The sequence below is a fragment of the Falco naumanni genome, chromosome 2, assembly GCF_017639655.2.
Source record: "Falco naumanni isolate bFalNau1 chromosome 2, bFalNau1.pat, whole genome shotgun sequence".
Classification (NCBI taxonomy): Eukaryota; Metazoa; Chordata; class Aves; order Falconiformes; family Falconidae; genus Falco; species Falco naumanni.
The window spans coordinates 14,227,028-14,248,211 of record NC_054055.1 but is presented as its reverse complement, the minus strand read 5'-3'; the positions used below and the strand labels follow the sequence as shown (position 1 = coordinate 14,248,211).

General features: G+C 39.4%; 1 protein-coding gene across 4 annotated transcripts in view; it reads left to right on the top strand.

Annotated features, from left to right (window-relative positions):
• Positions 1-21,184, top strand: part of PDS5B (PDS5 cohesin associated factor B) — a 115,164-nt gene that overhangs the window by 92,951 nt on the left and 1,029 nt on the right. Inside the window, exons 26-34 of one of the 4 annotated variants that reach the window (XM_040583538.1) lie at positions 3,584-3,698; positions 4,056-4,188; positions 4,992-5,111; positions 5,443-5,505; positions 8,239-8,384; positions 10,369-10,468; positions 16,787-17,229; positions 17,321-17,422; positions 20,414-20,555. In XM_040583538.1, coding sequence (XP_040439472.1) covers positions 3,584-3,698; positions 4,056-4,188; positions 4,992-5,111; positions 5,443-5,505; positions 8,239-8,384; positions 10,369-10,468; positions 16,787-17,229; positions 17,321-17,422; positions 20,414-20,555 — 1,364 coding nt within the window. Of the gene's footprint in view, positions 1-3,583; positions 3,699-4,055; positions 4,189-4,991; positions 5,112-5,442; positions 5,506-8,238; positions 8,385-10,368; positions 10,475-16,786; positions 17,230-17,320; positions 17,423-20,413; positions 20,556-21,184 lie in introns of all 4 variants that reach the window. The other 3 variants (XM_040583537.1, XM_040583541.1, XM_040583540.1) reach the window with 3 other exon arrangements.

Sequence of the window (21,184 nt, the reverse complement as noted above, 5' to 3'; positions counted from 1 at the left end):
GACTTGAAAAAGGAAAAAGAGCAGTGCTTTTCTCCCTTCTTGATAACATGTAGAAAAGAAACATCCAGTTGAGCAAATGCCTTTAAGTCATCGTCAGACTATTCCTCTTGAAAACTCTTTTTAGTTATGTAGAAGGAAAGTATAAGAATTCTCATATGACTAAAAGTAATTGCTGATTTCCTAACTGTATTAAGAGAGATGCTGCAAAGTTACTGTGAAAAATCTGTAGAAGAAATGGAAGAGGAGCCTGGGTGTGTGTGATTCTTTTTATCCACTGGGACTTCAAAGTGTGCCTGACAATTTCTCTTTCTTGCTTGAAAGACTTGAGTGATGCCATTGATTTGATAGGTACTATAATCTGCGAGGCGTCTGGACTAAATATAGATTGCAAGATTTTTTGAGGACTACAATGTTAACTTTGTGACATTCAGATTTACTAATCTGAGATTTTAACAAATACAATGTCTTGGTCTGTTAGCATCTTTAAAAAAAATATTATTGCAGTAGTACAGCTGAAGCACAGTTATGGTAAAATCATATTATTTAAATGTGTATGTCTCTCCCTCTGTCATTCTCCCTACTGGCCATGCAGTAGCTCAGGGTAGTAATGATGATAGTAGTACCACCTGTGCAAAGCTTCTGCAAAAAAAAATAAAGCTGAGTATCTGCATCTTTGGTTAATGCAGCTACTTTTATAATCTTTCAAAAATACAATTTTCTGGTATGTTTTTTCTTGAAAACTTGGTACAGGTGAGGAGAATATCTTTCAGATATTTTGGGGGATTTCAACATTTGTTGGAAAGATGGTAAACTTCTGTATACCTTGCCTGAGGAAAACTTCCTAAGGACTAGTACCAGACAGTAAAATGCCTCTTTCCTCTACACTGACCTTTTAACAAGCTGGCAGGAGTTACTGTCATGCCGCTTAAATTCTCTAAATGTTATTCATTGTAGAAACTACTTAAGAAGTAACTGTATCTGTTACTAGTTTCATCTGGGTAAAGACATGTCTTGCATAGGAATCCTTGTTCTCTAAGGCTGGGCTTTTACTTGCAAGTCAGTGTGGAAAAATTACAAGAATAAAGATTAATTTATTTTTAACAAGTTTCTTTCCTAAATGCTCTTAAAGGCCGGCCATGAGGGGTTTTGGCACACTGTAGTTTTAAGTGCTAGTGGTCTACTGGTTTATATCCATAGAGCCACCACACCATTCAAGTTGTGTCTGTCCTCATTAAAAATGAGGAAAGAATGTGTAAATACTTTTTCTTTCTTCCTTCTCTTTTTTTTTTTTTTTTTTTTTTTTTTTTTGGTGGTCATGACAGAGCTTAAATATGTTTCAATATTTGTCCTTTTCCTGTTTTGTTTGGATCTGGTTCACTTTGTTTTCCAGACCCAGCTGGAAAATTACTACTATAGGTATATTAGAAATTGTACAAGGCAGAAATTTAATGAAGAGTTCATGAGCTCTTGGTGAGCATTCTATTGAAGTTGCTAATTAATACAAATAATAACAGGTTGGTTTGCCTGGGACATGTTTAAGGCAAGCCAATTTTGCTAGTGTTCTGAAATCATAATTATGTTCTTTTTCTTCCCTGCCACATCTTTTTGTTGTTGGTTTTGGGTTTTTTTGTTTGTGTTTTTTAGTTACACAAACAAGTACTGGCTAAAGTGCAGGACGGTGCTTGAATTAGTGAAGGATGTTTTTAAAGTTAATAGTGGAATGTCAATTAAAACACATTAAAAAATGCTTTGCAAAGTACACTGGATTTGAATTACATAAATATAGCTTGAAATAGAAAGAAACAGGGTGATTTTATTCTTTCACTTTAATGGCTTACAGTTCGTGTAGTAACTAGATACTACTATTAATAATTACATCAACTGCAATGGCTGTCTAAGAGTGTATCCTTGGAACTTGACAGCACTATCTTCTGTGAGCCTTTATTAATTTTGAATGCTTTTCTTGCTATTATGAACGAATCCAAGTATTTTATGTAGTCTGTGCGTTATCCGCATTTATGCAGACTTTTAAGAATGGGATAGATACAGACTTGACTTATGCATGGCAATTTAGTTAGTCTTGTGAAATCTACAATAATGACATAAATATTGTGTGCATAAAATAAATTACCAAGCACATCTCATTTGAATACATGTATTACAGATAAAAATGTCAGTATTCTAAAGTATTTTTAAATCGTTTTCAAATGTTGCTTATATATAGGAATTTACAGATGTTGATGACTTATTCATAAGCTAATATGGGATAGTTAAAAGCTTACTGAAAGAAAATTTTCCAGACTTGGTCATGTCTTTCATGACCACTGACTAGTTGAAAATTATTTTTTTTAATCCCCCTCCCCCAACCACAGAACCAGGAATTTCCATCCTTTCTTCATATGCACATTCAAGTGTTTATCCATAGACATGTTAATACTGTGCCTTTGCATTTGCCACTCAAGATCAGGTGTGTGTACCATAGTAATATGCACACAACACCAGCGTGCCTTCCTTGCCTATCATCCTGCCTGTTGCACATGGTACAGGTTTAATAACTGAACTGTGCTGTGCATCTTCCAGCTCCTCTCAGTCACTAGACTAGAGAAAGCAGTGTGGATGTTTTCTGCAAAATGCTTTTTGACTTTAGGTGTACGACTTGTCTTTTTGTTTGTCCTTGCCCTGTGGGGTATAACCTCTTTTTTTCATTCTGATTTTCATCATCAGACTTTGAGACGCTGAAGTGCACTCTGCATAGTGTTGGTTAGCTCAGGAATTTGTTACCTTATGGAATGTGTGTTTTGCAATCATAACTCTGGGAGGGCCTTTGGCAGCAAGCGTTACTTGTTGAATCTGTTAGGAAAATGGGCCATCTGACTGTGGTGATGTAGGAAAGACTTTCTCCTGCAGTCTGTGTTTAAGACTACTTGCAGGTCTCAGAGGATGCTAGAAAAAGTTTTGAATGCTTTGTCATGGTTCAGTTGTGCTGCTTTGTTCAAGTGGGATTGAACTTTTCAGACTCAGTCCACTACTACTTTGTTACAGCCTTCATGTTACCTCCTGTCCCTTCTTTAAACAGACAAGGTAGGCTGTGGGTTTGGAGAATGTGGCCATTTGACTGCAAAGGCCCTGCAAAGGGCGTTTCTTTCTGTTCTGCTGACCTCAAGTCGGTACACAGCTATGTCCAAAGAAGGAATAGTAGCTTATCCTGCAGTTGTGCTCTTCCACCTCTTGCAGTTAATATGGATTTTGTGATCAATCCTCACTCCTGTTTTTCAGACTGTTTCAGAATGCAGGCTTTGAACTGAAGAAAGGATTGGGAGTAGGGGGTGACTGTAGCTGTATTCTCAAGTTAGCTAGAAAATATATAGCCCTGTGAGAGGGATACTTAAAAATCTCAAATTTTGCATGCATGAAGCATGGCGTATCAACCATCAGATGCAACATCATAAAGAAATGATAGGCCCACATGTGCCTGTACTTTATCTTAGTGTATGCTGACCTTGAATTTTGTTCTTTCCTTTGTAGAAGAAAAGCCTATTTCTTAGTATGTAGTCTTTTGATGCATCTTTCTTCTGCTTTTCAGAGAAACTGTTGTCACTTCTACCAGAGTATGTTGTTCCTTATACTATCCATCTTCTAGCTCATGACCCAGATTATGTCAAAGTCCAGGACATTGAACAACTGAAGGACATTAAAGAGTAAGGCTACTTTTAACAGTGTTATTTCTAGAATTAAAAAACCCTCTTTATTCTAAGTGAAATTTTAATTCATTGTGGTACCCTGATACACTGTCCAGTGCACATAACAATGGCAGTTATTTCTGTAAAATATTGTGAGAAATAGTGTATGTATGCTTTTTTAGTGCTCTGTGATATCTTACAGAGGAAACTTCACTTTTGGGCTCATCCTACCTTCATTTCTTTTTTCCAAAGGAATTAGTTTCCCAGACTTAGACTGGTTCAAATTCATAATAGTAGTAAAACCTAGAAGTTAACCACTTTATCAAATGTGCTTTTAAAATTTTATTCATGGTTACTACTGCATTTCTCCTTCAGGTGCCTCTGGTTCATACTGGAAATATTGATGGCTAAAAATGAAAACAACAGCCATGCATTTATCAGAAAAATGGTAGAAAATATCAAACAGACTAAGGATGCTCAAGGACCAGATGATCCAAAAATGAATGAAGTAGGTGCTGCTTTTTGATTGGAAATCTCATTTAATTCTGGCTTGCTTCTGGAAATGAGTTGCGTTTTGTTTACACGTAAACTTGAAAATGTCTTTCAATAGAATTGTATGTGGGAAATGATACTTCATATACTGCCATAATTATATTTTGTTTAGATGTCAATTATTTTCCTATGCTTCACTAGATCTTGGACGTTTGCAAGGGATTTGTAATAGTTTGAAGTCCTTCTGTTTCTGTCTCAGTAAGACTATTAAATCCTAGTTTAAAATATATGTAAACTATAAATTTTACTGTTTAAATCATCCACTGAAGTGCTTTGTAATATTTAATTTTAAAAGTGCAAGAATAAGCTTATTATAGGAAGAAAAATACATGCATTAGATGTTTCCAGTGTGTATTGTGTAGTGAATGTATCAAACCCTGATCTTGTTTTTGAGGGTTTTTTGCATCATATAATGTGCAGATTTGTCACTTTTCTGCTTTTCCCACAGAGGTGAATTATTATTTTTTTTTTAATAAGCTTTGTCTTTGAAACCATGGCACATACTGTTCTGAAGCATAGAAAGATCATGTTAGCTAGCTCTCTTCAACTGCTGGGCCTACAGTGCTTTTGTCTTTTGCTCCTATGTTTTATTATCCCACAATACACTGTTTAAGATGCAGGCTAATGTTAAATGTTTAAGGTGATTGCTTTTAAACTGTGTGTTCTCATAGTTCTGTGCTCAAAAGATACTGTCTTTTCTAAATATTTGCAATGAACTTCTAAACTTATTTGTTTTGTTTTTAAATCTATTACTTACAGAAACTGTACACGGTCTGTGATGTAGCTATGAATATCATTATGTCAAAGAGTACAACATACAGTTTGGAATCCCCTAAAGACCCTGTGCTTCCAGCCAGATATTTTACACAACCTGACAAGGTATACTTGACGTTTAATTTTTCCCTGAGATAAGTCTGTTCAGATCTTTCTTAGTTGTAATTCAGGGGTTCTTTTAATTGTTTTTGTAATTTCAGACTTCTCCCTATTACAATGTAGTTGAAAACTTATGTATGTATATGTTTTTGTACACACACTGATTTCTTACCTCCCTGAGATATTCTTGTTTAGGTTTAAAAGTTCAAAAGCGTAAAAGATGTAAAGAAGGTCTTTTGGTATTACTTCCAAAATGTATATATCTTGTTAATCTATTATTTCTTTTTTCTTTTTTTTCCCCCCCCCCTCCTTTCTCATCCCCCTACCCTCCTTACAGAATTTCAGTAACACGAAAAATTATCTTCCTCCGGAAATGAAGTCTTTTTTCACTCCTGGAAAGGTATGTATGGCAGGGAGGTTTGGGGGATTTTTTGGTGCTGTTCGTGGTTTTGGTTTGGCTTTTATTCCTCTTTCTTTTTAATTTCTTTTTTTCCTTTTTTTTTTTTTTTTTTTTTTTTGAGAAAACTGATATGTAGCTAATGAAACACTTCAAGTTTAAGAAAATAAATTGTTTCTGCCCAAAAAGTTTATATACCAAATGTTAGTAAAGATGTGGAAAGAGACAGGTAGAAAGGAAAACTGCTGCTGTTTACACCGGGTTGTGGTAACAGTAGGCAAAGCCTGTCATCTTACTTTTTTTTTTGAATATCCATAATATTTGACAAGTTTCCAAAATGGTTAATCTTTTTTTCTGTAGAGGACTGCAATATTGTGTATGAAGTGACAGCTATGTAAAACGCTAATATAAATGATTTTTAAAAGCACATAAATTAATCTTTGGCAAAGCTCAATACCAGTTTACAGTATCTTACAAGATATCTGGCTCTTCTATGGTTATATTATGGTTATATTTATTCTTTCTAAAAATGCATGTTGTTGAATGGCAAAGAACAATATTTGTTCTTCAGTAAAACTAAACCCAGGTACTCTTTAGAGTAAAACTAAAGTCTAGTAAAGGAAAAGACAAATTGTAGTTTTTATCTGGATTAATGTGTCCTGTTCTAGACTACAGGAGAACGTTCGTTTGCTACCTTGCAAAAGAAACAACAGCACTGCATCTTCATTACCCTTAACTTCTATTGAAGCATTAGCTGAAAGCTAGTGACTTACTAATAGAGGAGAAATGCAAGTTAGGAAAAAGCGCACATGTACAGGAGCGTCTTCTTGATTAGAAGTTGAAAGCCAACATTTTTTCATTGGACTATATATCATCACTGCATTGCACATCTATTTGAAGTCCATGTATTAGATAGAGATTCACTTCTTATTGAAAGGCACAGAAGTTTTTAAAAGGAAGCCGCGTGTCTTCCAGTTTCTGATCAGTAGTCAATATCGTGTCATTCAGTTTCTGACAAAAAATTGCTGGTAGTTTGTCCCAAACTTAATATATTACACTATGTACTGTGACAATATTAAAGAAGAAACTTGTTTTGTGGTATTGCAAAAAGTCACAGAATGTTTGAGGATGGAGCTCTGGAGGTCCTCTAGTCCAAAGCTCTTGTTCTCTCAGAGTTTCCTCAAATGAGAAATGCTTCAGTCCCGTCTTCATCTTCGTGGCCCTTTGCTGGACTCTCTCCAGTAGCTTCATCTCTCTCATCTATCCTAACATAAATTCTTTTGAACCCTAAGGTAGCTTTTATTATTTATTATATTTTTATATTTTAGATTTCTAGTGCCGGGTACTCCAGCACCTTTCTTGTTGTTCTGAAATTTTGTAACAAACAGAAGTGTATTTGACCACCAAAAATTTTAGTTGCTTGACCATCATGAAAGTAACATGAATTGTGAGTTGGTCTAGGGAGTCTCATTTTTGGGAATGGAAGATTAGCTTGAGTGGGTTGTTAGTGGGGATGATACAAGCGTGGAACAGCATCTGAGGGCAGCAAGGCTTTGAGTGTAGGTTCTGTGGTAAGGGAGGAGCTGTTCGTGCAGCCCTGTTAACATTAGTCCCTCCTTAGTAGGAAGCCCACTCCAGTGTGAATTTTAACATACCTCTTCTTTTGAGCTCTTTCTATATTTTTTTATTGATTAATGTTAAGTTCTAAACTCATAGATGTACATTCTTAAACTGGATTTTGTTCTCCAAGGTTTATTTTTGGAAGGGATATGCTGTTTTTCTTGTACTCGGTACAGAGAGAATCTTTGGTGTAAGTGTAAAATTCCCTCTGGCTATAAAAGTATAACTAGCACATCCATGGTGCGTATCTCAGAAAAAGTGACATGCAAAGCTGCTATGATGTGCTTGTTGAACTTTTTATTTTTCAGCTGTTGCTAACTTCAAACATAGCTAAACTTTAATATTGAAATAGAAGACGCATCGTCCTAGATAATGAGAAACATAGGGAATGGTCTTTAAATCAATGTTTTTGTACGTGGGTGTTTGGCATAAAGGTGTATTCTCTTTAGAAGTAACTGAACTCTTTCAGCTCTCTCAAAAGTTAGTATAACTTGGCATGTCTGAAAGATAATCCAGTTAAATGAATAACCTGAAGCTTAACAGTGTCTGGAAGTTTTGGCACCTACTAAAAGCCTGGCATTTTTAAACCTGTGCATGAAGTATCAGAGTCTTCTCCACAGTGTTTGATTTTTGAGATTCTCATTCATTGCCAGTTGAAAATAGTGTGGTTTGCCATTACAGTTAAGCCAGTTTAATGGGTTCTTTGCTGAAAGGGCTGTCCTACTGCTATTTCTGTTTTGCCAGTACAGATGCTTGCCTAATCTAAATGGTGAGCTGGATCAGGCAGCTAGATCAGCAGAAAGGAAACTGCACAAAAAGTGCTGAAGTGGCTTACTGCAAGGTCAGGTGAGCACCCAGTACTATCAATGAGAAGAGGACAGAATATAAGCATAGAGAGAATACCACCATTTTTGGTGGCAGCTAGCTATTAGATTACAGCTTTGTCAGCTTCCTTTTGGTGTCTGTTGTAACTTTCATGTGCAAATGTTTATTGCTTTGTGTTAAAATTAAGATACTGATTGCAAAAAGTGAAATCTGTAAAATTGTAAATACTGTACATGTTAACAATATCTAAATGTGTAGCTTGAAATAAAGGAAATATATTTTTGGTTTCAGCCCAAAGCAGCCAATGTTCTTGGAGCAGTTAATAAGCCTCTTTCGTCAGCAGGCAAGCAGTCTCAATCCAAATCTTCACGAATGGAAACTGTAAGCAATGCCAGCAGCAGTTCAAATCCAAGCTCTCCAGGAAGGATCAAAGGGAGGTTGGTAGACAACAAAGGAGCTTTGATATTTCAAGTATTTGTAATGGAAACTTTGAATTTTTCTAGAATGTTTTCTAAGTGAGAAACAGAATTCTATTATCTTATTTGAAGTAAAGTTATAGTACCATGTTGGTGTAACTGAAACCATGAATTCGGCTTTCTAACCCCAGAAATAAATTTGCTTTAAAAAACCCCAACAACCTAGAATCAAATCACATCCAAATTTGGCTGTAGGATGGAAGGAGAGCCTCATGTTTATTTTATAGAGAGATATATAATCCCCTGACATGTGTGTATGTTTATACACGCATATATACAAATGTGTATGTATGCATACACCTGCAGTTCCTGGCGGCCTGCTGTAATATTAACAACGTATCATAGACAGTGAGGACTGCTAGGCCACTGTGGTGATCCCACGTGTCTTCTTCCTCTCTAAATTCGTTCTGGACTTTGCAGATGAATATGTTTGGATGTTAGATTCCTTCTGTAATAGAGAGGAGAATGTACCGTAATGCTACAGAAGTCTTCTAGTTATCTGTCTTTAAAAACCGTAGCTTGTTCTGTGTCAATTTTTTAGATTACTCTTTAGTTACTGTATCTTCATATGTTAATTTTTTAACTAAAAGTCACGTTATCAATTTTTTTTTCCAGACACTTAGAGGTTGTATAGTGCCCACTATTCATACTTTCTCACATTCCTTCAAGACTGTGAGGAAATGTTATGTTTGGAAATAACATTTCTCATTTGGTGCTTCTGTGGCTATTTAATATATAGTATCAATTATAAATACAATGTAGTGTTTTACCAGACGTACTCAACTACATGGAAGAGTTCAAGAGTCCACAGAAAGGCTTATTTATTACAAGTCATGCAGGTTCACATGCTGAAATACATTATTGGCTACAGACAGGTTGGAATCCAGATTGTTCTCTGTTTCTAGCAAAATGAATCCGAGACCAATACTGTTCTACCCCCAGTTCATTTAAAAAAAAAAACCAACTAAAATGCTGCACTTGCAGCCTGATATGTTCTGTCATTTTCATGATCTCCCCAGTTCACCTAAGTTAAACTCATTAGCGTTTTGCATGGAGGTACCAAAGAAGAAAAGTCCTGTAGAAGTGATGGTAATTATTTGGTATGCATGGCATTTCCAGTTCAGTCTGACTGAACATATACTGGCGAGCTTGCATCTGTTAAGACTATGTATAAAAACTGAGCTTCCAATTACATCACAGTTATTACAGATGTTATACTTGGAGTGAGAACATCTTTCTCGGTCTATGCAGTGCCCGGGCCAGGGAGTTAACAGTTTGTATGTTTGAATAACACTTTCCATTCAGTGCATAGCATATTTCTTTTCATTGAAAAACATGCCTGTTGTCTAAAAATGTTGCTTCTACCTGCCCCAGCACAGATGCAATGAAATTACTTGAGTATTGGTGTTTGTATATGTCGTTTTATCTGTGGGCCTCAGTGTTTTACACAGGAGGTACTATTGTCCACATTTACATAACGTAGAAACTGAAATAAAAATGAAATGTGGCTCTAACAGCAGAAACCTGAGGGATGAACTGGTCTCTGAAATTTAGATCTGCCAGTTTATTGCCTAAACCTCACCACAGGCAAGTGTGCATACTTTGGCTGGTCTGTCTGTGAGGATCTTTGACTGGTATAGGGAAGTGTATGCAGATCTCTTGAAACTCAGTAAGGTGCTTCTGTTTCAAAAAGCTGCTTATCTTTCCCTGCAAAGAAAGAAAATTCAGCTTGGCTTACTATTGACACCTTTTATCCTGAGATTTAGATGTTCTGGCTTGTGATATATGGTGTCTATAGTAGCCAGAGTAAAAGTTTTTTTTCTGCCAGATTGTACATGGTTTAGGAGTAGATTGACTTGTGAAGATTGTTGTTCTTGATATATTTTTTTTAATGATTTCCCACTGTGTTATAATAATGAGGAAAATAAATGTTTATTTGTTCTAGGCTTGACAGTACTGAAATGGACCACAGTGAAAATGAAGAATTCACACTGGCTTCGCCCTTACCAGGGAAGAAAACTGACAAAAGGGACGACTCTGATCTTGTAAGGGTGAGCTGTTTGGTTGCATTGCAGATCTTTCACTTTAAGGACTTTAAAACAAAAATTAATGTGGTGGTACTTGATGTCATTCAAGAAAATATGCTGAAACATGAAACTGAGTTAATGTTATAAACTACTGGAAAATGTGCTTAGAGTTGGATGTGAAAATGCAATGAAAAAAAGGGTTGTTTGTCTGTTTTTCATAAAATCATTTAGGTTGTAAAGGACCCTCAAGATCAGAGTCCAACCATTAACCCAGCACTGCCAAGTCCACCACTAAACCAGGTCCCTAAGCACCACAACTACAAGTCTTTTAAACACCTCCAAGGATGGTGACTCAACCACCTCCCTGGGCAGCCTGTTCCAGTGCTTGACCACCTTTTCAGTGAAGACAGTTTTCCTAATACCCGATCTAAACCTGCCCTGGTGCAACTTGAAGCAGTTTTCTCTTGTCCTGTTGCTTGTCACTGTCTTGATTTAACCCCAGCTGGCAGCTAAGCACCATGCAGCTGCTCAGTTACTCCCCTCCTACAGTGGGATGGGGGAGAGAATCAGAGGGGTAAAAGAGAAAACTCATGGGTTGAGATAAAGACAGTTTAATAGGTAAAGCAAAAGCCACACATGCAAGCAGGGCAAAACAAGGGATTCATTCACCACTTCCCACTGGCAGGCCGCTGTTCAGCCATTCCAGGAAAGCAGAACTCCATCATGCATAATGGTTACTTGGGAAGACAAACACCATCACTCTGAGTGTTGTCCCCCCCCGCTTCCTTCTTCATTCCCCTCTTTTATATATTCAGCATGACATTCTACGGTATGGAATATCCCTTTGGCTAGTCCCGACTGTGTCCCCTACCTGTTTCTCAGTTGCAGGGCCTGAGAAACTGACAAATCCTTAACTTAGTATAAACATTACCCAGCAACAACTACAAACATCAGTGTGTTATCAACATTATTCTCACACCAAGGCCAACACACAGCACTGCACCAGCTACTAAGAAGAACATTAACTGTGTCCCAGCCAAAACCAGGACAGTTACTTGGGAGAAGAGACCGACCCCCACCTTCCTATAACCTCTTACATGTAGCTGGTAAGAGTGGTCCCCTGTGGGCCGCCTCCTCTCCAGGCTCAACAACCCCAGTTCCTTCAGCGACTCCTCATCAGACTTGTGCCCCAGCCCCTTCCCCAGCCCCGCTGCCCTTCCCTGGACACGCTCCAGCCCCTCGACGTCCCTCCTGCAGCGAGGGGCCCGACACTGAACCCAGGGTTCGAGGTGCGGCCTCACCAGTGCTGCTGAGTACAGGGGGATGATCACCTCCCTTATCCTGCTGGCCATGCTCTTTCTGATATAAGCCAGGATGCTAGTGGCTTTCTTGGCCACGTGGGCACGCTGCTGGCTGATACCCAGCTGGCTGTCCATGCCACCCCCCAGATCCTTTTCCTCCAGGCAGTTTTCCAGCCGCTCTTCCCCAAACCTGTAGAGTTGTGTGGGGTTGTTGTGCCAGCACTGAGCCTTGTTGAACCTCATACAGTTGGCCTTGGCCCATAGGCCCAGCCTGCCCAGACCCCTCTGCAGAGCCTTCCTGCCCTCCAGCAGAACAACACTCCCCCCCAGCTTGATGATGTTTGCCAACTTACTGAGGGTGCACTCGATCCCCTCGTCCAGCTCATGGATAAAGAGATTAAACAGGACTGGCCCCAACACTGAGCCCTGGGGAGCACCACTTGTGACCGGCCATCAGTGGGATGTAACTCCATTTGCCACCACTCTTAGGGCTGAGCCAGCCAGCCAGCTTCTAAGCCAGCATAGAGTGCAGCCACCCACGCTGTGAGCAGCCAGTTTCTCCAGGAGAATGCTGTGGGAAACGGTCTCAAAGGCTTTACTAAGGTCCAGGTAGACAACATCCACAGCCTTTCCCTCCTCACTCACTGTGCAGGTCACCTTGTCACAGAAGGAGGTCAGGTTTGTCAAGCAGGACCTGCCTTTCATAACCCCATGGCTGGCTGGGCTTGATCCCCTGGTTGTCCTGTACATGCCAAGTGATGGCACTCAAGATGACCTGCTCCACAACCTTCCCTGGCACCGAGGTCAGGCTGACAGGCCTGTAGTACTCTGGATCCTCCTTCTGACCCTTGTAGATGGGTGTCATGTTTGCTAACTTCCAGCTGACCAGGATCTCCCCAGTCAGCCAGGATTGCTGATAAATGATTGAAAGTGGCTTGGTGGGCCCTTCCATCAGCTCCCTCAGTACCCTCGGGTGTGTCCCATCCAACCCCATAGACTTGTGTGTGTCTAAGTGGTGCAGCAGGTCACTGACCATTTCCCCTTGGATTGTGGGGGCTTCATTCTGCTCCCTGTCCCTGTCTTCCAGCTCAGGGGTTGGGTACCCAGAGTACTTTACTATAGAAAGTTTCTTTACTATAGAAAGCTGAGGCAGAGAGGGCCTGTGTGTGCATTACTTTTGCATTGTACTGACAGCTCCTGTAATCTTTCAAGGTTATCGGTTACAATTTGCAGGATATTGGTAGTATTGATGGGTAGATTTTGCTGGAGCTAGGTGGATGAGAATTAGTCTGCAATTTGTCTCATTCTCAGGGTTTGTCGGTAAAACATTTGGGATCATGTTCAAGTTGATAGCTTCCTTGGACAACTTTTCTCCAATACAGCATTAATTTATTTTTTTTTTGCATATGCTTGACTTTTACTTGAAATACAGCTTTGGAAGAATTAATTGGATTAGTTTGAGAATGATCAACTGTACTGGAGTTTTGGAAGAGCAGTTTAACCTGTCTGAAATTTTAGATTGCCTTCTGAGGTTGTAGAAGTTTGTATCATACATGGTTTCTTGCTTGTAACTAGCAAAATGATAATACCTCAGTTTTGATGCATTATAGTTCTCGCCTTTTTTTTGTACTGTCCTGTCACTGGTGCTAAGGTATGGTCTCTTTTTTCCAGCCAGATGTGTCTTCCTTTCAACAGCGTTAAGGAATAGCAACTGTTACTTTTCTGGTTACCTAGAATACCAAGAGGGCATCATGGTTCGACATTTGATTTATAATTCAAGGAAGAGTTTATCTGAATAGCCATATGGATTCTGTTTTCTTGCATGCAACTTGTACCGCAGTGAAGGCAGGAAAAAGCTTGGTTCTGAATGCCAGGTATCACAAGTAGAGGTTGCAGCATGACTTTAAAGCTGTCTGGTTGTGCGTGACATGGTCTGCAGCAGGCTTTTAGGGCAGAGTAAGCTAACTAACTGATACTTACAGACAAATACAATGCAGTATGATGTAAAATAGCCTTAATCATTAAGAAGCACGTTGCCTTTGCTGTTAAATAAACTGTTCTGTGAGAATAGTGAACCCCAAGGGGTATCAGGATGGTGTCCTTGCTATGCTCTTTTACAGTGGTAGGATCATCCAGGGGAAATTACATGTATGTGTCTCAGAGAGGTTGTGAATGACCACTAACCAAGGCCTTTGAGAGTGGTAGGCCTTCAAAAGTGGTGGCCTTGTCCTTACTAATGGATTTCTGTATTTCTGTAGATCAGTATTGTTAAAGGTTCCTAATGAAGATATAACAAATTATTTTTACTTTCACTCAGATGTAGTGCTTTAATATCTTAATGAAACTATAGACAAGCTAAATATTGTCTCAAGCAGTTTTTACACCTGTATCAGAATACAGAAAAATAAACCGCTGAAGAAAATTGTAATTGTATTGTAGTTCTGAGAGCAGTTCAAATAATAAGAATTTCATATACCACTAGTAAACGATGATTCCTTGTGCCTTAATGATAGTTGGCAGTCTGTAAGTTTTGTTGTCTTTGGGGTATGCGTACGAACAATCGATTCATTATAATTGGACTTTTAAGAATGCATTAAGGCTGTCCTATACCTGCTGTCACTGCTGTTTTATTTTTTTGACTGTCTCTGACTTTCTCTGTTCTGTCATTACGTCAGTCTGTTGCATTTTTCTAGGTTGCTTGGCCATAAGCTACTAACTAGTAAAAACATTCTGAATTTTTGTTTGTCTTGAAGTGTAAATAACCATCTTATACTGTGGCATCTTGTGGGAAAAGCAAACTGGCTTATAGCAAAATCAGAAAAATGAGGAATCTTTTGTCAAAAAAATAACACTTCTGATCCTTCCTGTATCAATCTGTCATTTCAGCTGTAAAGCTTGAAAAGTCTGGGAGTCCTAACAGCTGCTGGCATGCAATTTGTGTTTAGAAGCATTAGGTTGAGTAGGTAACTGACAAAGCTAAGTGATAAAGTGAATACAGTTCAGTATTTAATTTTGAAGTCATTTGTATTTCACTTTGAATATGTAAGCAAGCTGCTTAAGGTCATTGGTTCAGAACTCCTTGGTGTTGTGGAGCTGGGGAGCAGATTATAGCAAGCATTAACTGAGAAGCAGAATTTTAATTGGGGAGCAGAAGGGCCCATGTTTTAAAGATCTCACTATTCAGGATGTTTGTCCAGATAGTAACATGTTAGTTCTAAAGTTGTAGGACAGCGTTTAACCCGAGGGAGAAACTATACTTTGTAACTTGCCTACAACTGCTTACCTAGTAAAAGCGGCTGCAGTGACAGATGTGCACAACCACTGCAAAAGCAAATAGAACAGGGAGTAAACAAGGATATCAGTGATCTAGATCAACAGTTTCATCACTGAAGTCATGAACTGACACAAGGTGACATCATTGTTCAAATATTTTTCTTATTTTCTTCTAGTGTAATTATTGTCCTTCAATTTCTTTTAAGTTGGTTTGGGTTTTGAGTGGCATAACTGTTATTATGTAGATTAAATTGCAATGGGTAAATACTAATAAATGAGTGTTTGTATGTGTTGAAATCCAGTAATGTCAGTTTCAAGTAAACATTGCTATGAAACTGAAATTCTGTAAGTATTTAGACTTTTGGACCATGAAATGGTCCAAAATGAATGGTCATGGTCCCCATGAAATGGTGACTTTTTTCCACGAGTAGGGTTGATAGGAGTCGTCTTCTGGCCCCAATAGCTGCATATTGAAATCTTTGCTTTCTTTATGGCTCTTTATTGTGCGCTTAGTGAACTAAAGCATGGAGAGGTGAAGGAATAGCTTCTGTTCTGAAACTTATGATTCAGAAAGGGTTCTGCCTTTCTTGATATAATTGAGGGAAGAGATACCATCCAGAGGGATCTTGCCAGGCTTGAGGAGTGGGTCCATGTGAACTTCATGAGCTCAGCAAGGCCAAGCGCAAGGTCCCGCACCTGACTCAGGGCCATCCCCACCACCAGTACAGACTGGGGGGTGAAGGGATTGAGAGCAGCCCTGCAGAGGACGACTCGGGGCCACCGGTGGACGAAGAATTGGACGTGAACCAGCAATTTGGGCCTGCAGCCCAGAAAGCCAACTGCATCCGTGGATGCACCAAAAGCAGCGTGGCCAGCAGGTCAAGGAGGGTGACTTTGCCCCTCTGCTCTGGTGAGACCCCACCTGTGGTCCCGCGTCCAGCTCTGGGGTCCCCGTTACAAGACAGACACGGAGCTGTTGGAGGGGGTCCAGAGGAGAGGGCCGCAAAAAGCAGCCAGGGGTTGGAACACCTCTCCTGTGAGGAAACGCTGGGAGAGTTGGGGTGGTTCAGCCTGGAGAAGGCTCCAGGGAGACCTTATTGAGGCCTGTCGATATACGAAGGGGGCTTGTAAGAAAGACTGAGAAAGACTTGTTACCGGGGCCTGTAGTGCCAGGACAAGGGACAACAGATTTAAACCGAAAGCGGGAAGGTTTAGATTGGACATAAGGGAGAGCTTTTTTACAGTGAGGGTGGTGAGGCACTGGCACAGGTTGCCCAGAGCAGCTGTGGCTGCCCCATCCCTGGCAGTGCTCAAGGCCAGGCTGGATGGGGCTGTGAGCAGCCTGGTCTAGAGGAAGGTGTCCCTGCCCAGGGCAGGGGGGTTGGAATGAGGCGATCTTTAGGGGTCCCTTCAGACCCAAACTATTCTGTAATTGATAAAAATGCAGTTACGGATATTCTAGCCAATTGTGTTTGACAACAGCTGAGGATACAAATGAGGAAGACATCACACAATTCAGTGTTTTAACTGCTCACCTTTGAAATAATCTTTCTCTTTTGTCTGGCATTTTATATGTATGTATGTGTATTATACTTTTGTAAAGGTTTTCTAAATGGTTATGGTAGACAATCTTAGTAAACAACTTTTGTAACTTGAAGGCTCTTTGTCTTGTTGGGGGAAGTTTCTGTATCTTTTGCATATGTGAAAATTTATTACGGCAGCTTAATTTTTTTAATTTAAACATGCAATCTTACCTTTTCAGTCAGAGATGGAGAAGCCTAGAGGAAGGAAGAAAGCAGCTATTACAGATTCAGAAGAGAAACTAAGCATAGACGACCTGAATAAACTGGGTCAAGAGCAGAAACTTAGAGGTAGTCAACGGGGAAGGAAGAGACCTGCAGTTGTTTCAGAACCTGATGAAACACAATGGCAAGAGGAAAAAAGGCTAAAAGAAGATGTAATAGAAAGTGAGGATGAACAGAACAGTCCACCAAAGAAAGGAAGAAGAGGACGCCCTCCCAAAGCAAACAATGGGGGAACACCAAAGGAAGAACCAGTAGCAAAGTCATCAAAAAGGAGCAAAAAAAAACAACCACCAGCAGCTGCAGCAGAGGAGGAGGAGGAGGAGGAAGAAAGACAAACTGAAAACATTGAACAAAAACCAAAAGGCAGGCAAAATAGGACGCAGAAAAGAACACAGCAGAGGTAAGTCCGTCTTCTTGTAAGCTGCATCTTTTTTATCCTTGGACGTTAGTTATAATTTGATACTTTGCAATTTGGGTCTTCCTCAAAACAGAGCAGAACCATCTGAAACTAGTACAGTTGAATCAGCACAGTCTACGCCACAGAAAAGACGAGGAAGGCCATCAAAAACACCACCATCACAGCAAAAAAAAGTGTAAGTGGTGAATATTTTCTAAATTTGTGTTTAGTGAAAATTAAAAATATGCCTCTGTGCCCCCAAACAATCATTTACTGAAAATATTTCAGAATACTTTAATTGACAGTTAAGAAGATAAATTGCCATTGTTATTTCTAAAATGTCTTCCCTAGCTACTTCTCCTAGACCATCTCAAATCAGAGCAAGATGCTACGAGTATCTTTAATGCGCTCAGGTAGCATATATACAGCTTTTGCTCTTCTAGGAGAAAAGACTATCAAGCACATGAAGGCCTTGAAGACAAGGCTTTGTTAGGACTTAAAGGGTCGAAAAATGCTCCCATTTGTTGTTGGATGGGGAGGAAGAATCAAATTGTTACTGTGGTGAAACAGTATTGTGGAGAAATGAGTTTATTCTGATTCTCCTTAGATAAATATTCACTTACTTTCTAATTTGTGGCCTTCTTATTATCCACTTCAATCATTTCCAAATGAATAAAATGTGCTACAATCTATGAAGGATAGTAGCTCTGGAAAGTTCTGAGGTGTATTAAGCTCCAAAATAAAGGTAAATTCTGTGGCTATCTTCGTTTTCTTGTGCCTACTGTAGGAAGCTACAGGTATCTCTACCTTTTCTGTACGTGTATATGGAATATATGTAAAGCAGAGGGGTACAAGTGGACAGGACTTATCCGTCCACTGGTACCAAACTGCAGCTCATGGGACAGATGTGCAAGATACTTTTCCAGAACCTGGTGATACATTACTTAGCGCGCTACTTACACACATCTTAAGTCTGACATACTGTATTACGCGGTGGTTGTTCTAGCTTCTGGGCTTGATTAGCGTCATGTTGATCTTCCTCTGGCAGTTCAATGTACTGATTTGCCTGTCTCTGGAGATCTTCCATGCCAGAGATCTTTGCTTAAACAGTTGTGTACCCTCAGTTCAGTTGTAGCTTCACACAGCATTTCATGTTCTAGCATTTTGCACACACAATATCCCGACCTTTCCACTGTTCTGTTTCCCTGGCTCGGGTCAGACCTCTCCTGCTCCTTTACACTGTAACCAGAAGTAGAGGTCCCAGTGCTGTCTGGGTTACTACAGAAATCACTGCTATATGTGCAGGAACAAGAGTTGGAAGCTGCTACTGCCACGCAGAGAAGACATGCCAGCAAGTTATGTTGGGTGTTGTGCTATGTGCCATTTGCCAAAGACGTGCTTCAGCGAATACTTAAGTAGCTTCTGATTCACTTCTCAGTGAACTCAGTGTGTTTTTTTGACCCCATTTTAAACAGAAGGTAAACGGTATCAGTACACGTGGTCAGTAACAGCGGCATAGCTCTTGTTCATGTGTACGTATATTGTTCCTGGCCTGAGGAGCCCAAGTAAGTTGTTTCAGTGTTCAGAGTTGTTGGGTCTGTTCTAGATTTCATCCAAAAAAATATTGTGTGTATTTTTTATTTTTTTGTGATCAGATCACCCAAATTTTAACTATCCTTTTTCCGATTCTGCAAGAAGAAGGTGAGACGACAGTAATTCCTCATCCTCAAAGTGCATTGTAGGCAGACCTTTCTCTGCGTTTTACGTACATATCTACCACAGTTTGAACTGAAGGGAGCTGATAGACTGAGCAGAACTGTGTACCACAAGACAGAATATATTTAATTCAAATGCTTAAAGCTTTCTGGGCTCCTTGGGGATGGATTTGACGTAAGAATTTAGGATTTTACCTATGAGGTGATAGTGGATAATGTATTTCTGATGGCTAATTGGGTTACCAGTTAGCACATGTGAACCGGCTTATTTTTGTAATATGTGAAAAAGATGAACTTAGCTGGTGAATAATTCTTCCGTTTCCTTTTCAATTCTGTTGCTTTTATCAGTCTTGGAAGGCTTGAGCTGGGCTAATTTGTATTGTTTCTCAAAGGTTGTCATGTTGCTTGGATGGTGCTGAAACACCCACTGTACTAATTACTATTTGCAATTCAGAGATTTTATTTTGTATAGATTTTAATGTGTTCTCAGGACTGAAAATTCACACCACATGCATGCTTTGTTGCTGTTAGATGACGGTTGTTTAGGACCTGTATGCCCCCGCTGGGAATTGAAGTGTATGTTTGTCTGCCTGGAATGGAGTTTCTGGTTTGATTTTATCCACAAAGTTACTTAGCTCGGGCGCACCAAGGCTGCACCCACAGTAAGCAGGATGATTCAGTGATCCGACCCTGAACTGTGCTAATGACCCAAACCAAAATGGTAGTGTGGGTGCAGCTGTGCAGTTCTGGGTACATATTTAGTTGGCTTTTTTTTAAGGCATGACAGGGGACTACTTGTCATTTTAAGCAAATGGGTGCTTTTTGCTTCTGGTTCAGCTCCCATGACTAAGACAGTATAAGATATTGTGGGCTGGTCTGATTAAGGTATTGCTATCCTAACTTTCCCTAGCTCTTAGCATGAGCTAGCTTGGAAGATTTGCGTTATTATAGGGTTAATTTCATAAGTAGCAACGTGGGCTCTTGCAGGTCTGTAAAAACATAAATGCAGTTACTCACATTTTGTTGTGTATAAACTCCTAGTAGAGTGCATCTGTTCATGGAATTGAATAGAAGGTGAAAAAAAAAACCAACAAACCCAAGTATTTGTCTCTGGCTGTTTGGCTTTTCCTGTTCACCGATTACTGTTGTGTCATCTTTCTTTGGCCTGTGTTCTGGCATCAAAGAGAGAAATCTCTCTTGTCTATAGAGGCAAAAATTGTTCAACTCTGTATTTCTAGCCCTTTGTTCTGGAAGAATTTGGTTTTCAAATGCTGTTGTCCACCCTCCTAGTTTCCACTTCTTTCATTCCATGTATGGATGAACTAGATAGGTATGCAAGACAGAAGTATTATATAACATGAATTTTTTTAAAGCTGCTGTTCTTGTACAGTAGAGTGTTTGCTCTCCTGCAGTTTATAAATGTGCAGACCCACATACTGTGAAACTGATCTTTATTTTTCTTCTGATCGTAGTCGTGCGGGACGTTCCAAACAAGCAGCCAGTAAAGAGAATGAATCTAGTGAAGAGATGGATGTATTTCAGAGCAGTTCACCTGTCAGTGATGACATTCCCCAGGAAGAAGTAATGGAAGAAGAGGAAGTTTCCACAATCAATGTAAGAGAAATGCCTGAGATATTCTTTGTGAGTCTTTGTTGTGTCCTTTGTGTATTGATGTTCAGAGAATGATTTCTGTTCTTAAACTTAGCCTTCCTCCTTTAAAATGAATGAGGTGGTTGTCAACTGCTGCTGCTGTATAGTGACGCTGCACCGTAGTTTCCCAGAGAAGCTGCATTTCTTAGAAAATGTCAGGTTTTGAGTTTTTGTCGAGCATCTTAAATGTTTTGTTCTGTATAGCTTTTGTTAGCTGTCTGCCTGGGAATTATTTCCCAGGTAGCTCATGCCCATTGTTCTCAGCTAGATTATAATAGTAAATAATATTTCTTTGTACAAAACAAACACACAATATGAATAGTACTGAAAATGAGTACAGGATCTTGGAGCAGAATCCTAAACCAATTCTTTCTCTTACCAGCATATGCAAATATGTTAAATTAAGTTTCTTTTTTATATTTATTTCATACAAATACATCAGTAACGTTAGTAGTAATACTAAAACCATAACTGAATGCCTTCACGTTTTTGAACATACATGATGATTGGAGCATCTGCATGTATGAAAACTCTGGAAAAGGAAACTAGATTATTTTTGAATACTTAAAGGATGCAGCAAATGAAGTGATGTC